This window comes from Lepisosteus oculatus, chromosome 3 (genome assembly GCF_040954835.1).
Source record: "Lepisosteus oculatus isolate fLepOcu1 chromosome 3, fLepOcu1.hap2, whole genome shotgun sequence".
Taxonomy (NCBI): Eukaryota; Metazoa; Chordata; class Actinopteri; order Semionotiformes; family Lepisosteidae; genus Lepisosteus; species Lepisosteus oculatus.
Window position 1 is genome coordinate 1,088,124 of NC_090698.1, and position 23,091 is coordinate 1,111,214.

At 48.0% G+C, this 23,091-nt stretch overlaps 1 protein-coding gene across 1 annotated transcript in view; it reads left to right on the forward strand.

Moving 5' to 3' along the window:
- ppp1r37 (protein phosphatase 1, regulatory subunit 37) overlaps positions 1-22,760 on the forward strand; it is a 45,499-nt gene extending 22,739 nt beyond the window's left edge. The window contains exons 3-13 of the mRNA XM_015340994.2: positions 3,826-3,871; positions 5,493-5,593; positions 6,752-6,871; positions 8,803-8,953; positions 9,691-9,846; positions 10,084-10,196; positions 10,816-10,957; positions 11,303-11,469; positions 11,855-12,707; positions 13,382-13,467; positions 14,262-22,760. Coding sequence (XP_015196480.1) covers positions 3,826-3,871; positions 5,493-5,593; positions 6,752-6,871; positions 8,803-8,953; positions 9,691-9,846; positions 10,084-10,196; positions 10,816-10,957; positions 11,303-11,469; positions 11,855-12,707; positions 13,382-13,455 — 1,923 coding nt within the window. The 3' untranslated portion in view covers positions 13,456-13,467; positions 14,262-22,760. The remainder of the gene's footprint in view (positions 1-3,825; positions 3,872-5,492; positions 5,594-6,751; positions 6,872-8,802; positions 8,954-9,690; positions 9,847-10,083; positions 10,197-10,815; positions 10,958-11,302; positions 11,470-11,854; positions 12,708-13,381; positions 13,468-14,261) is intronic.
- Positions 22,761-23,091: the final 331 nt, after the last annotated feature.

Below are 23,091 nucleotides of genomic sequence, written 5' to 3' on the forward strand. Positions count from 1 at the left end.
CAGTATGTGCCGCCTTAGTGTGAAATTCCTACTGTTACTCATGACTCACAATGAGCCCTGAATATGTTCTTAGTCAGTGTGGAAAACTCCTGTCACCTAAAGGACACACACCACTGGAGAAAGATGCCTCATACTGCTATGGTTTGTTCTGAAAGCTTCAGCATGTTTAATTTAATCTTTTTCTTTCTTGAATTTGTTTTATATTATTGTCACCCTGCTTGGCCCATACCAGTGATCTGTGTGTCACAGCTGATGCTCTTAGCAGGGGCTTTACTGGTTCAGATTCCTGGGAGCCCTGCCCATCTGTAAAAAAGCACAGACAACAGAGCTCAGAGAAGTTGAAGTGAAAGCTGAGATGGCCTGAGCTGCTGTGCACACTGAGCTGTGTCCCCTAGCCTCCACACACTGCTCAGCGGGACTAAGACTCTCCTGCTCCTGTGCAGGTCAGTTCTACAACATTCGAAGGGAAACACCTTCTCACCTGTGCAGCACGGCTTCAGCCTGACACTCGTATCCAGCAGGTCCAACCTCGAACAATTTAACACGGCCTTTCTGCAGTGTGCATTGCCTTTTGCTCCCTGCTTTAAAAAGTGCCATTTTGCACAATGTAATTCTGTGTCTTTTGTGCTGTTGCAATGAGGATTTGAATTACTTGGTAGACACGGCGGCCTGTCTAAAGCCTCCTTCAGGTGCCTGAGCTGTGGCAGTGATGTGCAGTACGTTGTTGTGCACATCCTGTCGGTGACACTCGTGTCTGCAGAAACGTGCCCGCGGGCCTCCAGGAACAAGTGCTGAAGCTAAGGGCTGTAGAATAAAAGGACCGCCTGTTCAAAGAAAAGAAAAGTGCAGGAGCTCTTTTTTGTGAGACTAAGAGTTCTGAATCTGTGAGGAGATATGAGTCCTGAAGGGGTGTGGAAATGCTGAATTTCAGTTACATTGATGTTTTATTTGGTAGAAATATGTATTTAGAGACCCTGCAGATTTTTAAGGGATTATCATACCTTTCTGCACACCCAGGCTTGTGGTGTCTGAACGTGCTTTTTAAGTGCCCCAGCGATGAGCAGGCAGCCCCCAGGAGCTGGAAGAGGCCTGAGTGCGAGCTGCAGCAGTGCACAGGTGGCTGCAGCCTGGTGCAAGCAGACACAGCCTGGAACAGAAGCACACATCAAGGCCCTGTGGCTCTCAGAGCAGCAGGCTAGCCCACCCAGACACAGAGCCTGCTGTGTGCCGCTCCTCTGCTTTTCAGCCCCCTGTAGAATGCAAGGGCCCAGGCCCTTGTCAGGACCGTGTCACATTTCCTGCACCCCCCCGATCTGAGTGGCCTGTCTCGCTTGTGAGGTGTGTGGCCAGCCGAGAGCACTCTGTGAGCCGACTGGGTTGCACTCTGACAGCGGAGTTAAGGAGGGGGGGCAAGGACTCACACTCACACTCACACTCACACACCTGTCTGTCTGAGGAATGTCAGGAATGGATGTTTATTAGTGAAAGGATTTGGCATGGCAGTTCAAACTATAAGCTTTCTCATCCCCGAGCATGCAGACAGCTTGCCCGGCCTGACGCTGACTTGGGCCTGCAGAGGAATTGGAGTCGTGTTTTGGCTTCAGGACCCCCCAAGAGGTCGGTTCTCTGGGGTCTTTCGGAGGCGCCGGGTCACCCAGCGGCTGCTGCTGGTGGTCTGCTGTTGGAAGAGCAGGCTGGAGCTTGAAGAGGGTGGCTAGAAAGGGAAGTCAGTGGCTTTGGCTTGAGCAGGCCGCGACCCGGGACGCTGTGTTACAGAGGCTTCACGGGGGTTTGCTCTGTGCCCCCCTGTCCGGACATGCGTCTGTTCTGGTGGCCACAGCGGCTGACGCAAAGCCAGCACAGGGAGCGATTACCTGACTTTTTGAGAAGTTCAGGGGTGCATTAATAATCGTCAGGGCCCAGGTGTAATTTTTCAAATGCTGAATGGAAATCAAAACAGGATTTTAATACAAACGAAAACCTCAAAACAAAGGGATGCGGGGGTGTGGAACAAGCTGTCCAGACACTGTCATTGCCGCTGGAAGATCCTCAGGTCAGTGAGCTGGATGGGCTGGCCTGCCCCCTCTTGTCTGTAACCTTACCCGTGTCTTTAAATTACAGTGATGTGTTCTAGTGCAGTGTTTGATAAAAACATGTTATAGCCATCTTTGAGTGGCTTACAACTGGCTGGCCTCATGTTTGAAGGGTCTAATTAATCAAATTTACTGATTAACCCAATTCTGGACCATTTAGATACATTGTTTTGTATTTTCTACTATTCAGCAGAGGATATTATTATATTAGGATATGGGGGGGGGGATCACTGATATTTTGGGCTATCAAACCTCAGACTAGAGTGTATTGCTATGATTTTCAGGGTTTTATGCTTCCATAGAGATTCCTTTCATGCGGAGGCAGATCTTTCCATTCATACAGACCAGGCATCTTCTCAGAGCGCCCCAGGGGCTGCCCCTCTGCCCCTAGTGCCCTTACAGGAGCAAATGTGTGCAGACTACTTCCCCCGAAAATAAGTTGTTGTCATTAAGAAGCAGTGTGGGTGTTAGCCTGAGTCCTGGTATCAGCACATTGTGATCTTAACCCGGTTTTCATGACTTCATGCTGCCTGTGGTTTTGCTTCCTGCAGCCCTGCCCTTGACAGCAAACAGAATTGTAGCAGGCTGTGCTGGAGGTGTGACTCGGGAGCAATGCTGCTCTGTCTGAGCTTTTGTTGTGCCCAGTATAAAACAAGGGAGGGAGATGTCAACAGCTTACAGCTCGTAATGGATTGGAAGGATTCCTTCTTGCCCCGCTGGGGTGGTGACGTACGTGTGTCTGTGGATGGAACAGCAGCACCAGTGAGCCTCTGCCTTGGCTTGGCCTTGCACACGCATTCATTTCACCTGAGCAATAACCCGCACTGTCTGCTGCTCAGTGCTCGAGTGTCCCCATTTTTACATAGTATTTAAAAAAAAGTTCAGTTTAGCTCATCTGTGGGATGTTTTTTTTTCTTCCAGCTGGCTGAGTGTAAGATGATATAAATACTCTCTCAGAGAAAAGAGTTGGCAATAACGTAGAAAAATAAAAATCGTGGGAGCCAGCATGCTCGAATCAAGCGTGTGGGGCTCCGGAGCAGATTGAGCTGAGAGTGCAGGCTGAGCCTTCGAGCTGTGGCCGGGGTGCAGCAGGTGGCCCTGGACCACTGTCAGGGTGGGATGGAGGGGGATCCCAGAGAGAGCAGCATCGCCCCTCCAGCGGGGGTCGGGTCTCCCTGTGCTGGAGGGGGCTCCCCAAGAGAGCAACATCGCTCCACCAGCGGGGATCGGGTCTCCCTGTGCTGGAGGGGGCTCCCCAAGAGAGCAACATCGCTCCACCAGCGGGGGTCGGGTCTCCCTGTGCTGGAGGGGGCTCCCCAAGAGAGCAACATTGCTCCACCAGCGGAGGTCGGGTCTCCCTGTGCTGGAGGGGCGAGCACCTGACGCAGACGTTCAGGCTGTGGAGTGATGTGTGCAGGGTCCTCTCTCCCCACCTGCACCGGTACCGCCGGTGGTTCAAAAACAGGCGAAGCTGAATAAAAAATTAAGGTGTTCAAAATGAAAGTCGACAGATAAATTGTAAGTTTATTAAACTGCTGTTACTAAGTTGCATTGTGCACTTAATAATGTAAGATTGCTTTCTGCTTTTTGAAAACTGTTGCTTATGTACTGGGAGCCTAGAGCTGTGGCTGGAACACTGCAGCATTCAGGCCATGGCAGTCATATGTTGTCTTCACATGACTTGGGGCTCCTGGCCTCCTAATACAGAAATCTGTGTTTTGTTTTTTTTCAGGAATTTAAAGACTTGGCCCAGCGGATAGACTGTTTGGAGCTCAAAGGTTAGATTCCCATTGCCTGCTGTTCTCGAGCACCATCCACAGGGTCCAGTGTCTCCCGCAGCGTGGCCGCTGTTCCTGCACACTGAGCCGGTTCTCTCCGCTGAGTCATTGCACCGTAAACGGCTGAAAAGGGAATGAGCGTGAATGCACTAGTGTTCATGTGTTGACTTAATAACATGAGCTTGTACTTTTCAAAGAATGAGGCAGGAATGTGGAAACCAGCCTTGAAAATCCCTGAATTCAACCCCCGTGTGGAGGTTTGACCAGTGCTTCGGTTTCACGGAGCCGAGAAAAGGTTGTGTGCTCTTCTGGAACCTACTCCCAAACTTCCCAGCCCAAGGCCCAGAATAATTTCTTGCTGCCTTCTCGAAATTACAAATGAAATAAAACAAGAAACGTTAAAGCCTGGTGAGGGTCAAAAGAAAAGTCCATTGTGAACTTGGCTAGAACATGCAGACTCCACACAGAAGTCTCCCTAATCTGAACTAACCCCAGGATCCCAGAGCTGTGAGGCAGCAGTGCTAACCACACTGGAAGTTTACCCCCCTAATTAAGTAAGATTTTACCCTTGAATACTTTCAGTGGCAGGGGGTGAGATGTGTTGAACGTCAGAGGTTTTTGAAGAGTTGTGAATGCTCATTTCCACAAAGCATTGTTATTATTAGTCTAACTGGCCTTTGTTTCATTCTGTATCATTTTAGTGACTGATCATTTTCCTACATGCTGTGGTTGGCACAATGCCCGCCAGGCTAAACACTGGTTCACACTTGGCCTCTTTTACCCACATGATTATTAGCTAAATTATTAGCCCATGTTCTGCACTGTAAGGGTGCAGAGACAACAGTATTGCAAAATAAACTTAATCGACCTCAGGAATGTTGGTGTGGTAGCCCTGGCCTTTTCCAGATCTCTCCAGAGTTCTCCCACAGTTTCATTTATTCCAGCGCTTCTGTTTGCTGGGACCTGAGGGAGGAGGGCGAGTTGCTGGTGCAGCTCGGAGTGCCAGCCTTCTGGCTCACAGCGCTGTGCTCACTCACTCACTACGAAAGAATATACTGTTGACAAAACTGACAGCTGCCTGGGTAGCTGTCGGTAAATGAGCAAGGTTCCGTCTCGCAAAAACAAAAGAGCAAAGCCCTCAGTTGTAACGACAGCTAGGAGGTGATCGCTGCGCATTAAGAGTTGCACTTGCAAGAGGTTCTGCCAGACAGTGAACTTGCTCTTGCCTGGTCATGTCTCTTTCAGATTTTAGTTATTCTTTTGCAGTCCCTGTGAGGAGCAGCTTCTCCCGAACATCATGGGCCTGGTTACAAGTCCAGTGTAGCTTTAAACTAACCCGTGCCAGAGAAGAGTGAGCGTTTAGTTTGGACTGTGCTTAATCCAGCCTGGACCTTATATACGTTTGAATGGTGCAAAGGAGTGATATTTTTATTATTTCCAAACCAGTTATACAGCCAACAAAATATTGCTACATGCTAGGATCTCTGACATTCCAGTTCTGCGTCTGTCTTTGTACGTCATCTGCTGTAGCCCATCTCTGTGTCTCGGCCTGCCTTCCTCTGCTTCAGCTTGTCTGTTCTTAGGTCTCAGATTGTCAGCCTGTCTGTCCCTCTGTCTGCAGGTGAGAAACTGGATTACAAGGCTTGTGAGGCTCTGGAGGAGGTCTTCAAACGAGTTCAGTTTAAAGTGGTGGATTTGGAGCAAACGAACCTGGATGAAGATGTGAGTTTTCCTTCCTACCTTGACTATTTGTTTGCAAGTGAGCAGGAAAGACTTCTCATTACAGCTGCTAGAAAACCACCCCAGAGAGACTTAGCTTTTCTTCGTTTGCGTGATCTGGAAGGGTTTGTCTACTGGAGATGTATTGATCAGTCCAGCAACACTCAGACTGGTCCTTTTATGCTGCATTGATGTGACACTATGATCTTTCAGCTAATTATTAGCACATACTGGCACTATGTGCACTGATTAATCTAAAGCTTAATGTCCTACCAGATTGGCAAAATTTCATTCATCTGAAGAATTTCGTTGGCCTTAGTTCTGGAAGGAAATCTCTTATACAATTTGTTGGGCTTTGTGTAGAAAGAAGCTGTCCTAGAAACTTGAGATGCACATTAAAGATGGCTAAAATATTTTTAACATGCTAGCCTGATGATTGTATCTTGGGAAGGAGCATGTCAACTGCTAGATCAGATTTTTTTACAGCACCAGCCCTTACTGTCAAGAAAGCATTTACTGGCAATCTGAACTCCCATTACTTTCTTTGTTCAGTTCATTCATTTCTTTGTTCTTTGAGTTTTTGTTAATTTATTTCTATTCACTAGAAAATAAAAACAGGTCAGAAAACTATTCTGATTTACCTTCACTATTTAACACACAAGTTAAAAAATAGGCTGCTGCTATCGCCATAGAATGCTACAGAAAATGTCTCAATAAACTGATGAATTCAGATTATCATTACACTTTTTCTCAGTGTTGACTGGTGCTTAACCAATGAATGGGATTAATGGGGTTAATCAGTCAATCAGAGCTGTAAAAACTGTTGGCAGGAATGGAGAGTTAATTAGACAGCTGCACGGTGACATTTACAAAGAAAAATGTTATTCATCAGTCATCATAGAGAAGGAGGAATTAACCATGCCTTTCAAAAATCACCGACTTGAAACGTGTTCTGAGAGAGAGGAGAAACAGGCAGAAGACAGGAGAGAGAAGTAGAAAACGTGGCTGTAATGATGCGTGAGCTGCGATCCTTAGCGAAGCAGCAAGCGCCGCTGTGTCCGCCGTTGTGTTTACGGGAACAGTGGGAATGCGTCTCCCTCCTGCGCTCGTCCCGGGACCTGGAGCCGGCAGTGAGATTGTCCCGGTGTTTGTCTCTCGCAGGGAGCCTCGGCCCTGTTCGACATGATCGAGTACTACGAGTCGGCGACGCACCTCAACATCTCCTTCAACAAGCACATTGGCACCCGGGGCTGGCAGGCGGCCGCACACATGATGAGGAAGGTGAGCCAGGAGACAGTGCGTCAGGTCTGACGATTCTCGGTGAAATGCTCTGATTCAACCATACAGTGGTATTCCTCATTCTCCAGCGCTCCAGGGCTGTAATTCCAGCAGTGCCTGGTGAGTGATTTAGGAATCCACTCTTTTACTGTGACCATAAATCTTCACACGTCCTGGTTCATTATACGCTGCGGGAAGTGTGAGTGCTCCACAGGCTGTGCTGTGTTCCAGTCCCTCTGGTCACTGGACTGGAGCTGGAAACACCTGGATTTGGGCACAGAATCAGAACTTCAGACCTTTCTGATTACTAGATTGTGCAACTATTGTATTTCCTAGACATAACTGGAAATTGATTTTATTTTTTAATTTAGATTTGCTGGTTATTTTTATACTTAAGAGTACTCATGTTGCTGCAACAACTTGCAATCTGAGTTTCAGCCTGAATCACACTTCAAATATAGAGGCCTGTGCAGATCAGACTTCACTCTTCAGATTATCTTTGTTAATCTGATTATTAGTAAAGAGAACTCTTTGTTCTTATAAACAAGCCACAATTCTTCTCTACAACTTCATCTTTACCCTGATTTATTCTCAATGTAAAGGTTAATAGTCCCTTTGATATAAACTTGAAATCCTCAGATCATCAAAGGATTGAATCTGTCATACCTTGTTCTTCTTCCAGTCAAAAAGGATCTTCGTGAAAACAGGAGGAACCCAAAAACGAAAATGCAGACTGGGGATTTGACAATATTTAACTTCTGCTTCTGCAAAACCCAGATTTCAATGTCAACATTTTGGAGGAAGCTTTAGGGAAAGAAGTCGTTCTGCACTTTGTAGTGTTTAATTATTAGAACTGCCATTGAACTGAAACCATGCTTTGTTACAAAAGGAATCCAGATGAATTTAAAAATCAGATCTTGTGCCAGTTATGAATTATATATCAACTGGTGCCAGTTGTGAATTATATCACAAAGGCAGCCCAGAGCACTGCTTGGCGACACTTAGTGGAAGAAGGACTCACGGACACCAGTGGACATTGAGAGAGCACATTCAGGACTGAAAACAGGAAACAGCTTCATGCAAAGGGCTGTGGAGGCTGTTTCATCTGTTCCATTGAGGGCAAATGTGTGTTAAGTTTGGAAACCGCATGTGCCAAGAGGTTGAGTGCAGAAACTATATTGTTCTTCGGTCGATGGGCAAATACCTTTTTGCTGTTTCTTGAAGTACGGCAGACACTGATGTCTGAGTTGAGGGGGATGGCAGCCCACAGTGTCCTCCTGTTACTGAGGAGGGCGTGCGGTGGAGGCATGTGAAATAGATCAGTTTCACTGATGACACGATTACGCAGCAGATTTGTAGGCAATATGCATGTCCTCTGTACATGGTGTTCCAGAACATCAGGAGAGTTCTGCAACTCTGATCCAGGTGTATCTAACATAGAACTATTTGGATGTGTGTACAAGCGTGCTAATCCATTGAGCATAAAAATGCATCTTGTAAATTGGGAAGGTCATCAAGGCTGTGGATTCTGACTGAAAGATCAAATATCTCATGTCTGTTGTTTGTTTCACGGAGCACTGAAGAGTTGTCATGTTAACTCCCCTTGCAGAAGGGCTCAGTTCCTAACGCACAGTGTCACATGATATAGCTCGAATAAGACATGTAGGAGCACTGCAATTATCCAGATTTAGATTGGAATGCAGAAAATACTTTATATGAAGATCTGACCACACCAGAAATGTGTGTAAAACTGGTCCCCAAACACTGGAATTGCTCATCATTGCTCCAGTATGCTGGTGTGGAGCTTCAAAGAGCATAAGCAAGGTCACAGCATAAGCAGGACCACAACCCCCTGTACAAGTGTGAGGAGAGCAGGAGGGTCAACGACCTTGCGGTTCTCCCTCACATGTCCCTCTTGTCCCTGCCCGTCCCAGACAAGCTGCCTGCAGTACCTGAACGCCAGGAACACCCCCCTGCTGGACCACTCTGCCCCCTTCGTGGCACGAGCCCTGCGCATCAGCAGCAGCCTGGCCGTCCTGCACCTGGAGAACGCCAGCCTGTCCGGACGGCCGCTCATGCTGCTGGGTGAGTAGCAGGCGCTCGCACTGTGCTGAGTGTACATGGGGACGGTCAGGACGGCCTCAGTCCACGGCTTGGTCTGTGACGCTCCGCTGTGGTAGTCTCAGCCACAAAGCACTCTCTTCAAAACAAATACTACCTTCTGCGCAGTCGTACGTTAAAAGAGGAAACATGATTGAAATATCTTAAGGTATGTACAATAATCTTCAGTATGCAACGTGAAATAGATTGAAATACTTTGGGATTTATTTCCCTGATGTAATTTAGGCAAGAAATGCAGGGCACAATCTTCTGAGCTATTCAGAACTATTCTCTTCCGAAAATTAGGTCTGAATATGAACTCACCTGTGAGAGTGTGTGTTCAGCGACAGTAAGAGTTTCCCTGATTAATTGCCTTGTTCTGGAAAGGTGGGATATGTAGTAGGACGCTGATTAATCCAGATTGTTGGAAATTGTCTTCTGTTCTCTAAGCAGGTATTGGGGATATTACAAGGATAATATCTGCTCCTGGGCTTAGACAGACAAACTGTATGTTCCCCTCTGTCAGCAGTGGTTTCCTTCCCACTTGATCACTTAATAGCTGAATCGAATCAATTATCAGCTTGACTGATGTAGATCCACAGTTTCCAGATCCACAGCCACTGAGCCGCTGGGGACTTCCCAGCTCCCCGTGAGGCCTGCAGGGCCGAAGCCCTGAGCTGGAGACTGACAGCACTGACATCCTGCCTCTCTCTGAACTGCAGCCACGGCCCTGAAGATGAACATGAACCTGCGGGAGCTGTACCTGGCAGACAACAAGCTGAACGGCCTGCAGGACTCAGCCCAGCTGGGCAACCTGCTCAAGTTCAACTACTACATCCAGATCCTGGACCTGCGTAACAACCACATCATGGACTCGGGTCCGTCTTCTCTCCCTGCAGCGCTGGCCTTTCTTTCTCTCCTACATATATATATATAGAGAGATATATCTCTCTCTATATATCAAGTTAGGGCCTGGTTCTGTTGCTTTGCTGTGTTAAAGCCCCTCTCTGTTTTTCTTCTGTGTTATGTTACGGTCTGGTTCTGTCTCCCTGTCTGCGTTGCCGAGGCCTGTTTCTGTTTCCATCCCTTGTAACATGTGGCTCTGTGATGTGCAGGGCTTTCGTACCTGTGCGAGGGGCTGAAGGAGCAGCGGAAGGGCCTGGTCACCCTGGTGCTCTGGAACAACCAGCTCACCCACAACGGCATGACCTACCTGGCATCTGCGCTGGTGAGGGCGAGCTCGGTGACCCTTCTCACACGCTTTTTACTTTGCTCACATTCAGGTCTGGGGGAGGATCTGCCCAGCTCAGAAAAAAAAGTCCAGATCAGCCTTTTCCCAGCACCAGAATGCTGTAGTTCACTTTGCTGTTTTCTCTCTGATGGACTGTCAGAGTAAAGCCCTCAAGCAGTATGGCTGGAGCAGCCAGGAAACCATCAGGGCACAGGAGGGCAGTCTGTGATGAGAGCAGACCACTCAGAGCGTGCTGCTCTCCCCAACGAGGAAGTGGTTTCTTTACCGCTGGGTTAATTGATGCTGCTTAGCACGACTAACAAGTGAAGTATTACAGTACAGTGTGGTTTGTAAGCTGTTATAAGTGATTATTGTGTTATTGTATTGTTTGTTTAGCGTGAGAAGCGGCCTCACACCTTGTTCTTGCTGAGAACTGAGCCGTCTGTCTTTTCACCCTCATCCTGCCCTCGTTTTGTCAGCTGCTGAGCAAACCACACATCCCTCCTTCCAGCAGCTGGTTCTTTTGTTTCTGCACCTGAGCGGTGAAAGACCAGGCTGCTTTCTCAGCTGCAAGGCTGCATCTGTGCTGTATGTCTCATCCTCTTTCTGTTCCCAGCCCTACACTCAGACCCTGGAGACGCTCAACCTGGGGCACAACTCTGTGGGGAACGAAGGGGTTCACAAGCTGAAAGACGGGCTGATCGCGAACCGCTCCGTCCTGCGGCTCGGACTGGCCAATACCAAGCTCTCCTGCGAAGGTAGGGCAGATCCTGCCACGCCCGTCACAGTCGCGGTTTGCAGATCCCAGGGGCACATCCTGGAGGCTGTCCCACCAGAAGAAGGAGAGGGGGTCGGGCTTCAAATTTTTTTAAAACATTGTGGGACACGCCCCTGTCCTGTTCAGACTGGACTTGGTGCTTGGTGGGGCTCCTGTGATTTTAGCCAGTGCGTACAGTTGCTCGTAAGGAGATAAAAATGAGCTTTGGTGCGGTTAGCTGTGCCGAAATCTCAGTCTCTACTGAGCTCAAGGATGACCCGTGTTGAAATCGTTTTCCTGCCGTGGTCTGCCCCCTGTGCCAACCCACCTGTCTCTGCCTGCCCAGGTGCTGTGGCCGTGGCGGAGTTCATCGCGGAGAGCCCCCGCCTGCTGCGCCTGGACCTCCGGGAGAACGAGATCAAGACGGGCGGCCTGATGGCCCTCTCGCTGGCGCTGAAGGTCAACACCTCGCTGCTGAGGCTGGACCTGGACCGGGAGCCCAAGAGAGAGACCGTGAGTCCCTTGGGCCTGTCAGGTCATGGGGGTGTCGGCCCTTTCTGTCCTGCTGGCGTTGTTCTATCAGCAAGAATTCACACGGTCAAAGTGTTCTGGTCTGTCTGCAGCCACAACACACAGGCACATGTAGGGCCTGATGCAGACACTCGTGCACAAGACTGATGTTCTCGAGTGTGGTAGAATGAAACAATGTGACTTTGGGGCTTCTCGTTGTGGTACACTGTTAACCTAACAACTGAGTTCACAATAAGAAAAACATCATTTGAGAGAAAAATCGCCTTAAAATGCGATTGTGCTGTTTTTCATTTGACGAAAGAAAGGCACTGCTTATAAAGTGTGGTGAAGCCTCTGTTCTCATGTTTTCATGTCTCCTCTGCTGCAGGTGAAGAGCTTCATCGAAACCCAGAAGGCTTTGCTGGCGGAGATCCAGAACGGCTGCAAGCGCAACTTCATCCTGGCCAAAGAGAAGGAGGAGACGGAACAGAAGATGCGCCAGTCGGCCTCCATGCCCGAGATCACGCCCGAAGAAGAGGAGGAGGCGGCCGTAGCCGCGGGAGAGGAGGAGGAGAATGAAGGAGAGCGGAAAGGAGAGGATGGGAGTGCTAATGAAGGAGGCGGGAAAGAAGCTGAGGAAGGAGAGGAAAGTCCAGCAGGAGCTGTGACAAATAGCACCCCTGTGGTCCAAGAGTCAGACTCGGACACAGATGACGACGACGACGATGATGATGATGATGGTGAAGAGATTATAAGACCAGCACAGGCGGAGGAACAAGCCCCAGAAGTGCCTCCTGCCCTAACCGGACCCCAGCTCTTGGCCACCGAGCCCGACAGCGGGACCAGCTCCCCTGCACCCAGCCCGCCAGCCCAGGGACCGGCAGGGGTCACTGTCACTGAATCGCCCTCCCCCCGCCCCCCCTCTTCCCCTGCCAATGAGAGGTGCATTTCTGTGTCCAGCCCAGGACGTGGCCACAAAATCTTTGTGGTGACCCGAGTGGAGAGCCCGCTGGAGCAACAGCAGCAGCAGCCCTCCCCGGCCCCCCCGCCCACGCCTGCCGCCAGCCCCCCCCCGCAGAACCCTGTGCCTGAGGCTGGCCAGCCCCCCGCTGCCCCCGACAGAGACAAAAGTGCCGCCGCGGCCACCCTGCCCAATGGGCTGAAGCCAGAGTTCGCCCTCATCCTGCCCGACTCCAGAGAAGTGCCAGCCCCCAAGGCAGCGAGCTACCCTGCACAGCGCGGTGAGTCTCTCCTCCCCGGTCAGACAAACAAGCTTCAGGAGCGAGAGGCCTGGATATGAGATTCCGCACCTCAGACAGTGGAAGGTCTGGGTCTCACTGTGCTCGTTGGACCTGCACAGTCTGATTCCACTGCAGGGCGTGGTTTCACTATGGGGAGTGATTAGGAAAGTCTGTGCATTGATTTCCCCGTGTTTCATTTGTTAAGATTATCGTGAAGATTATTCCTTTTGTGCAGTACAGTGAAGTGAAAATGAGATTTGATTTACTCAGTGTGGCTTGTATAAAGAATTCCTTTCCTCCTTCTGGCCGATTTCTTCAACATCTTCCCAACAAAGTGCAGATTAATCAGTACGACCCAGTTGTTCTTCCTTCCTCAGGAGCATGACTGACTTCTCAGTCAGAGTCATTACAATCCCAGTCAGTAGTTTCTTCCTGCAGATCTCTTCTGCACTGGCCTCCGGTGTCTAAGGCAGCCAGCAAGATGTTGATAGTTAAGCTCATTAATTTTTTTCTGTGCACGACACAATCAATTGTCTGAGGCACAGTACCTATCAGGTCGGACCAGGTACCTGGAAATGCCTGGCAGAAATGATGGTGGCAGTGTTCTGTTCTGTACAGAGATGCCCAGTCACGCCTGCAGCTGAGCAAGTGTCCGTTTCTTCCCTTGACCACAGAGCTGAACTGCGAGCAGGACCTGGAGGAGCTGCTACGTGAGGCAAGCCTGGAGACTGCCAGAGGAGCGCCGTGAGACACTGTGCAGGTAACGCCGCCATGTTCGTTTTCACCCACATGGGTTTCTGGGCGCAGGCCTTTACCGTTGTTTTATTCTAGACCAACCAGTGAAACAGAAGGTAGGCTCCAGCCTGTGTGGGTGCAGTGCATTGCTTTAAATCAAACTTCAGTTCATTTTCACCATGCTCTGACTTTTTGCTACAGATGTACGTGACTGATAAATAATGGTGATTCCTCCTCAGCTATACCTCCTATACTTCCTCAGGGTAATACTGTATATTAAATACTTCCTAGAAAAAGTTGGAGGCTAATGTGTAAATCCTTGTTTCTGATTTCCTAGTATTGTAATACAGTAGATTCACTTTCCATAATAATATTAATCCATAATTATTCAAGTGATCAGTATTCAGTGGGCACTTAGTTAATTAAAGTCATATCTAGTAATAGAGGACCACTTAAACAAGATCCAGTTAAGTAGCCTAGAGCTAATTTTCCCTTTAGTACATGGAAGTGAATTTAAGAGAGAACTCGGAACAGGAGACACTACTTGGAGACACTAGGGCTGTGGGAGTGAGGAACAAGCTGCATAGCCATGTTGTTGATACCAGTATTCTGGCTTCTTTCAATAAACAGCTAATGATGGATGAGCTAATAATCCTCTGAAGAATTAGCTACAACTGCCAAACAGGCTAGATAGGCTGAATAGCTTCCTCTGTCTTGGAATCGTTCTTGTGTTTGTGTTTGTAAGTGGATTGGAGTTTTAAAGCAACAGCCTGTTTCTCTGTTCTTACGCTGTGTTTGGATTTCACCGCCTCCCAACAGGGCTGCTTCAGTTCCCGGGATGCAAGATGCTCTGGTCTCCTCGGAACTCGCCCACTCGGCTTTTAGCTTCTTTTCCGTTCACCTATGCCCACCCATGAGAACTGAAATGCTAAAGTTGCCTCCCTGTCACTTCGAGAAACAAAGGAACTATTGCAGTAGAAAATTATGGATGAAAAACACACGCAACAGGACCTTCAGCCGATGTCTGACAACAGAGGCCGCAACAGTCGCACCGTATCTTCTGTCACTACATTCCATCTTCCTTGCAAAGCCCGAGGGAAGATCGCTGAGCTGGATTCCCCGGCGTCTGGAGGCGCGCGCTGTTCTTACAGGCCGTGAACCAAAGAAACAGGACCCTCGCAAGGACACACGCTGCCTTGTTCCTGTCTGCTTCCTGACAGGGAAAAGAAAGACAGCATCTTGTGCCACCCTCTACCCCACCTCCACTGCGACCTGATGAGCTCGCTCACACTCTGGTGTCGCGCAGTGCTCCGCATTCACGCCACAAACACACATTCAGAGAGCCTGCTTGGCCTGGATATCTCTGCTGGGGACTGTGGAGCTGTTGTGTATTTACTAGGAGCTGGTGAGGGAGGGTACGGGGATGTAATTTTGTCTGTCATGCCATCTGTTCTGTTTTTTCCCCAAAAGAAGTCTGGCAGAGCTGTCCCCCCTTCCTGTGTCTTTTTCCCGGTAATCATCACTGTGCAGCCAAGGTGGGAGACAAACTTCCAGATCCCTTCTTTCCACAGCAATATCTGGATGTGGCAGGGATTTAAAAAAAACGGCAAGCCTTTTTTCCCTCCTACCCCATGCGATTTTCTTTGTCCCCCTTAGAAAGTTCTGACAGAGCAAGCGAACCTGCGGGCCGTGGAAAGAGGACGGCAGGTCTCCCGGTGGCTCCGCGCCACGGCGGGCCGCTACCCGTCTCCAGCCATGTGCATGTGGTAGAGCTCTCACATGGAAAGACAGACAACTGCCTTCAAACTGACTTTGACCTTCTTTTTTTGCTGCTTTGAGAGATCAGTTATATTCTTATTTATTTTAGAGCTTTATGAGCCTTTTTTGTGTGTGATATTTCTTTTTTTTAATCTTTTGGGTTCTTTTTAATTTTCTTCTGAGGTGTATATTATTTCTGATGCAAATAAGAGTTTATTAATCTTTTTTTTTTTTTGCTGGGTGGGGGGTTATGGGCAGGTGCAGTTTTCAAGAGTGGGTCAGGGAGGTGTGTTGAGTTTTTGTTTTTGCTGTTTGTGAGAGCAGCCTGGGGCTTGCCCCCCTCAGCGCTGGAGATTGTGTCCCCCACTGTGCAAACACTACATGAGTTCAGGTCACAGCCGTGCGCCCTGGGCTGGCTGGGGGCTGGTAAATGAGCACAGGCACCCCCTTGTCTTCCAGTGCCATGGCTTCCTGGTAACCAGCTGGCTATGGGCTCTGTGTGCCGCCCTCGCTGCCTGTCAGGTGCACTGAGCAGGCAGGCGGGGAGACTAGTTTAGGGTTCTTTTGTTTCGCATATTCCCTCAGCTTCCTCGGAGATCCTGCCACGCTGCCCATGGCAAAGCGTCACGCCAGAAATGAGTCGCACGTCTCTGAAGTGTTAATGGTGCCCAGGAGAGTCTGTCCGAGTTTTCTGCTGCAAGGCTCAGGGGCTGCTTTTTGGGATTCAACACTGCTGTGTGGGCTGAGACCGGAGCTCGTGTCTGCTGGGGGCTCACAGCCCCTTTGCTTTCCTCTCTGTCCCTCTGACGAGGCTGTGAAAGGTTGGTCCCATTTCTCCGAGAGGACAGAGACAGAAGCTTTTTACTGGAGCTGATACTGTAACGCCTTGGGGTTCCTGTATAAGTGTCATGCTAGCAGGGTCGGTCTAGGTGCTTTCATCAGTGTGTCATTTTCGCCACCAAAAATGTGCCCACCTAGATGTGTTGTGGGGTTTGTAGTTTTTATCTTCCTGCAGATACAAGGTTTGAGTCACATGGCAAGGCAGTGAATGACGAGCCCCACACTGAGCTGTGTGAGTCCTGGCTGGCCATGGCTGAGTCCCTCACAAGAGAATATCACCCCATTCATCACTTCTGTAAACTTTTAATTATTCTTACAGTGATTCATCGCAGATGTTTAGAGAATGCATCTAATTTTGCCTTCTCTTGCTGAGGTGGGAGAGGGGTAGTATTCCTGTTAATATTCCAATGAGCAGAAGGCGTTTAGAATCTTATCTAAAAGTAATCGTAAAAATCAAAAGAGTGAGTTTCAGTTAAAAAATTAAGTTGGTTTGTTGGGGAAAGTCAGACTTGTGTGTTAAATCTCAGGATTTAACACCGTTTACACTGCAGTGTTTTTTCTTAACCCAATGCTACAATAAGTGGATTAGTGCTTGCTTGTAGATCTGATCAAAACTATGCAATTGTGTTTTTATTTTGGTAGATGCCTTACCATGGCATCCAGAGAGATCCAGATGTGGGGTGCTTTATGCAGTAATGAGGCGTTGCTCTACCCCAGAGAACCACAGTGATCGGTCAGAACTCCAGCTGACACATAAGGCCCGTAGAGGTTCACTCTTTCTGCCATCGGCACCAGGGGCGAGGGGCGTCTGTGGGCTCGGGGGCACCATCACACAGCCCAGGACAGCGGCTGGACACTATAGTAGCTCCACAAGTTTGTAGTGTTCAAAAAATACTTCATGCGTCGCTCGGAGAGGGAAATAGAAACACATAAGAACTGTTCAGCCACAGATAGCTGACAAAACCTTGATTGTTCCAGAATTTTTGTTTTGTTCCAGACAATTTTTGGTAGTGTTACTGCCAGGCAGTTTTTATTTGGACATGTCTTCAAGTGCAATAAAGACATCTTGTCTATTCACCTGAACAAAAAGGAACTAAGAACTAGCGTATGTATGTAAGTGTGCAATAACTGAAAGGGGAATTTTCTGCTATTTTTTCACAAGGACAACGGGCTAAACACACCACCTCTTGCAGAATGTTGACTCTGGCATTGATGAAACTTGGCATTCAGTCCTGTCTGGCCAGGCAGAATGTGAGCAGACATTCACTACTCACCACTTTGTGCAGATAAAGGTGTTTAAATAAACTTTGGACATGTTGATCCAGGAATGGGGAGTAAATGTCTTCATTTTAATCCAGTTGATTATGTGCAGGTTGTCGTGTGAGGATTAGAGTATTTCTTTGCACCTGTCCTGTCCAACAGGCAGTGACAAGGAATTGGTTGGGAATGTTTCTGTGGAGGGAACGTTGGGCCGGTCTTTGAAATAGAAGGAGGAGTTGTGGGTAATCCAGAAAGAACAGGGGGTCTTGCATTCGGTCTCCAGGGTGGAGATCTAAACGTTTGGCGGAATTCTCGTTCGTTTTCCTCACTTTCTGTCTCGGCTAAATAGGACGCTTGACGTTCTTGTCAGAAGAGGCGCCAGTGAGTAAGGACAAGAAAGGGTTTGGCCTGGGATTGGAGGACAGTGTCTAGGATTTCAGGAAGAGAGAGATGGGATTGGGTGTCAGTGACAATCAGATTTCTGATTTCCTGTGAGCAGATGTGTCTTTTAAAGTGAAGACTCTCCTCTGAGCCTCTTGCTAGTTTTTAGATCATTGAGTGGATCTGCTGACATGCTGCTAGACATAGTCTGCAAGAAGGGAAAACCAATGCATATTTGTTTTAGGGGGGGAAGAGAGTTTGAAGATGATTAGCTTTACCTGATTAATGCACCAACTTTTCCTCCTACTGGTGGTTGGAGAAGACTTAGATTTTACAATGGTGGCGAGGTGGAAAGCAGGAATGCCTCAGTGATGGTCCGGTTGTCCTCCTTTCTCAACCTTGAAATGTCATAACGGAGAAGGCGGTCCTGTCTTAACTACAGATCAGACGTCTTTTATTCAGATATTTTTACCTTTGCTTCAGAGGTCTGTGCTTTTGTTTCTGGTGAGCTATAGCTGTTTTCTGTCAGTGAAGCCCCTTTGCCTGTGGAACCCAGTATGTGCTGAGGGTTGTGACATCGGGGCCGTCTGCAGTAGCACCAGCTACTGTCTCGCCATCCCACTCGGGAATCCAGGGCAGAACACTAACTCTCGATGGGTGGTACCTGAGGGAATGAGGCTTGTGTAGATGTGCTAGGACAGCGAAAGAGAGAGTGCAAATTTGGGTCGCTGGTTCGACTTCAGGAAATGAAAAGCTGGTTTTCCCTGGGAAATTAGAGCTGGAAAATACAAGATTTTTTTTAGTTTGACTTTTGGAATGCCTGATTGAATTGTGCAAGCACACAAAACCTTAAAAATCTTAATCTGGTGTTTAAATCAAGCCCCTTAAGTGCTGGAGTGATATGCATTCTGTTAAGTTTAACACCTGTTCAGATCTGTCATTCCCTCTTAAAAAGTGAGAAGTGACAAAATGTGAGAATCGTAGCTTGGTTGCATGTAAACCCCCTAAAGTATTAAATGCAGAGGTAGGGCCCCTTAAGTAGGGTTTTGACAGTGTTTTCAGTTCTGCAACTTCCTTTAAGAAAATTTAAGGGGAAAACTAAGGAGAAATTTAACTTCAGGTGCTTCATGCAAAGGGCAGTGAGTACTGGGTTGTAGAAGTCAGAAGAATCATGCACAGCTGCAAGATCTGCGTAAACCCAGACAGCAATTGTAGGAATACCGAGCATTCAAGCAAAATGAATGCAATTCATTGATGCAGAACATCGCTAATATTAAATTGTTGAGCTAATTTTAGAAGTGTTAGTCATTTAAATGCTTTAAGGAATCTTACAAAATCAGTTAAGTAGGTTGCTTAGCTTTATCTTCAAAAACAAAGTATGTATGGGGGAATTATTGATTTATTATCATTTGAGTACTTCAGGTCACCTGTTGATTTTGGTTACAAACCGTTTTCCTGTGTTTTTTGTGTGGCCACCCAATCAACCACGTTAAGGTGCTGGGAGAATGCAGAGGGTGAGTCACTGCTGTGTAGGCTGGTAATTAGGACTGTCTCTGCAGGAGGTATCCTAGCCGCTCAGACCCAGATGCCCAGTCATTGGGATACCGTTGGTCAGCGCCGAGAGGTACAGCCTTAGCCAACCAGCACAAGGAAGGAAAGGCTCGCATTGCAAGGCCAGTGCCAGGTTTTCTGTCTGCAGGCTATTCAGTGTATTGGCAGTGACAGGCCTGGATCTCACTGGTGCAAAATGGGAGTTTTACTTCCAGCCTTGTAAGACACCAGGGGTATGTATCAACCTCACTGACATTTTACCGCAGTCAAATTAATTTGACATAAAAAGTTTTGTTTTTCATTGTCACTGTATAATTTTTATTTCAAGAATGGCTTGTGAACATTACACAGCAGTGTTTGTCACATGCTGATCTTGCCTTGTACAGAGAAGTCTTATTTCTTGACATGTCACCATTCAATGGACATGGTTCATGGGGTTTTTTTCTGGAGGGGGTTGAGATGTACACACTACTTGTAACAGAAACTGAATCCTAATATGGGCTGTAAATGAGGAAGTGAGGATGTTTTTGTGTACACAAATGGATTTGTCAGAAAATGTATTTTGGGGGGTCCTGTAGTCTTGTCTTTCGTTCTGCTGAAGGTCCAGTGTATGGATATGTAATCCACCTGCTTTCTCACGTCCGGTTGGGGGGCAGATCGGCCGTCCCTGGTTGTCCCTGCTGTCATGACTGTCCTGTGCTAGTGGCTGGCTTTTACCCTCAAGCAGCACATTGCCCGTGTGTGTCCAGGCACTGCTCTCATCCTCAGTCACCTGGGCCTGTCTGAGAACAAGTCTTGCCCCCACGTCATAGAAAATCCTTCAGCTCTGCTCTGTGTAGTTCCAGTCTCCTAGTATTTTTGTTCAGCTTTCTAATGCTTTTTCAAAATTAACATTCACTCAGTTATATGGACTGAAAGGTTCAGCCATTTACTGTATATTGGGTGATTTCACATTTACAGAGTTGTAAAACATTAAATGATGATTGGCACTTTTATTCTTGTATTTTTTCGTCAGAGTTCCACCTGATTTTTTCATTATTGATCCCCAGCAGAAACTCAGCACTCTAATTAAGGAGTCATGTAAGTAATTACGTTAATTGACTGCTAGTTGTATTGAAGTCTGGAAATGGCAGAAACCAAGGTAGCCCGTATTTGCTCGTTTCTTCATGAGCATGTTCTGTACTGGATTTCACTGGCTTTTTCCAAGGACATTTCTCTGCAGCCATAGAGAAAGTGGTGACAGAGCCCAGGCAGTAGGTGTGGCACCCAGGACACCACATGTGGCTTCAAGCAAATGCTTATGATGCACCTTGAGCCCTCAGTACTGTTTGGGACCTTCCATCACAGATCAAGAAAGAGATGTGTGATAAAAGTACGTTGCCACAAAGGAAAAAGAGCCCAGGCTAAGAGAAGGCAGTGGGATTACAGATCTGTACAGCTGGCCTCCTAGTGCAATATGTTTATCAGGGAGCTGTGAGGACTGTGAACAGAGGTCGTTGCCACCTTCAGCAAAGCTAATCGCAGATGTCTGTATTACTGTACAACACTATGATCTCTCCTGCTTGTAATTTGTGTGTTTGGGGATTTTATTCCTATTTATTTGGGCTTCTTCTTTTAAAGCATTTTGTTTTTATTTTATTATTGTGCTTTTCCATCCCTAAGCTTTGTTTTGTCCCTGATGCTAAATTCTGTCTGGTATCTGAAAGCAGTACAATAAAGGTATACACGTCTATCAATGAAAGAAATTGCAAAATTGCTCCCGTCAGCCCCAGCCCTACTCCTGTAGCTGCAAGTGTGTTAATATACAAACATCTCGCTTCGGGCACACCACTGTGCCACTGTTTTCACAGTTGCCAAATTTCCACCCTGCCTGTGTCCACTCTGAAGCAGGGTCAAAGGGACGTCACTGGGGGACGATCAGGTATCCTTGTGATTTTTTTTTGAGAAATCATGATCTGAAATACTCCTGATTTTCCGAGCAAATGACAGAATTTGAATTGTTCAGAGTTCTAGCTTTAGAGCAGGTTTTGTAATCTTGCAGTAGTTTTGAAGAGAAGTGTAAGAGTCTAACTGTGCAGTAGCTTCACGCCTTCGGGAGGAGTGCGAGACGGAGGGCTGGCGGGCGGTGGCAGCTCCGAGGGCAGCCGGTGGCTCGGGCGGCCAATAGAGACCGTCAGGCTTTACGTCTTGTGGGGACTTCCCCACGCTGCAGGGCGGAGGCCAGTCTGCATTGGCCTTAGCTGGAAACACGGCCTGGTTTGTTGACTTTGGCCAACAGGGGGAGACAAAAGCATTGCTGAGCTCCTCACAACACCTGCCAAGCCTTACACTGAGTAAATGAATGACCTTCTTCCCCATTAGCTGCTGTTGCCATGAAGCATGAGAAAAGCATGCTTGAGCTGTTTCCTTCACAACCGAAGAATGAGAATAACCTGTGAAAGCCCAGGTGCTCTGGAAAACAACGGCACGTGGGGACAGGGGCAGATTCCATTAAAATATTTTGATGAAACCGAAATATTTACAGAAAAACACGAGTGGTTGGAAGATTAACTGCATCTTCCCCTCCAGCTTAAGGTGAATTGTGACTGTACACAGGCATGGCCCTCAAGAGGCAGAAGAGGTGCGTTTCTGAACTGTTCCTGACGGGCTGACAAAACAGCAGCACCCGTGTTCCGGTCAGGTGGGGGTGCGATGGGGTGCACGTGCCTGGCTGCAGGGCTGGAGCCCCTGCTGGGTCAGCCAGCTCCGCGAATGTAAACAAAGACTCCGGTCCCACAGGTGGTCCATTTCAGGTTTTACTGACAGCAGCTGTTTGAATGGGACTGCTGCAACAGAAAAAGAACTAAACGTCTTTTAACGGATGAATGTGCATGAGTATAGGCACAGTAAGAGAACAAGGGCTGGTCCTCCAGTCCTCTGGTGCTGTGTATTATATACACTCTATCGCACATGTGCAGCGTACGCACACTCTCGGGGGCCTGTAGCTCACTGAGCCCTTCGTGGGCGGGAGAGCCCAGGCCCACTGGCCCCAGTGTACCGATGCAGCGAGCCAGCGGCCACGCCCAGCCGCCACCAGACGAGCACGCGGCCCCGCTGCTGCACAGCTGCCACCATCGGCCCGCAACCTCCAACACGCCCCCCCTGCAGAGAACACAACCGAAACGTAGCTGAGGGCTGCTGCTGCTGTTGTTTTTGTTCAGATCTGTTTTCAAATGTTTTTTTTAATTGAATTTGCCTCTCCAATCCTGCTCGGCTGGTTCTGGGGTAGCAGTGGGCTGCCTGACTGTACAGCCTGCTTTTCCAGTGATGGTGTCCTACGCATCTCAGCACTTGGATAACATAAACCAGATCTGAGAAACAGGTTTAATATATTGCATTCAGTTTGTTAGAAGTGGCTTTTAACTGGCCAGTATCTGCATTGTTATGAACATAGAAAATGAGATTTGAAATTTAAACAAATAAAAGTGTTTTACTGCATTTATGGGTTTATTGTATAATCCTGGTTGAAATAAAGGGTTTCCTAATTTCTACCGTCTCTTATTTTTTTCCGACGCTATAAGATTGTCTCGGTTTAGAGAATATTGATAGAAACGTTCTGCAACTTCAGATTCCAACAACGGGCCAGTGTTTTAGGAGAACAAATTTTAGCCCTTGTGATTGCTTTTATTTTTAAGAAACTGTCCCTCTTCAGACGCTTTCATTCAAAGCGACTGGCAACAGCTGCAGTCAACACTGGCACCCGCGCGGACTGCCCCGTGTAACCCCTAGCAACCGCCCGCGAGCTGCCCCACGCGGCGGTTGCTAGGGGTTAGTCCTTCGCGCTGATTAGACATTGGGAGGATTAGTCCAATCAGCGCTC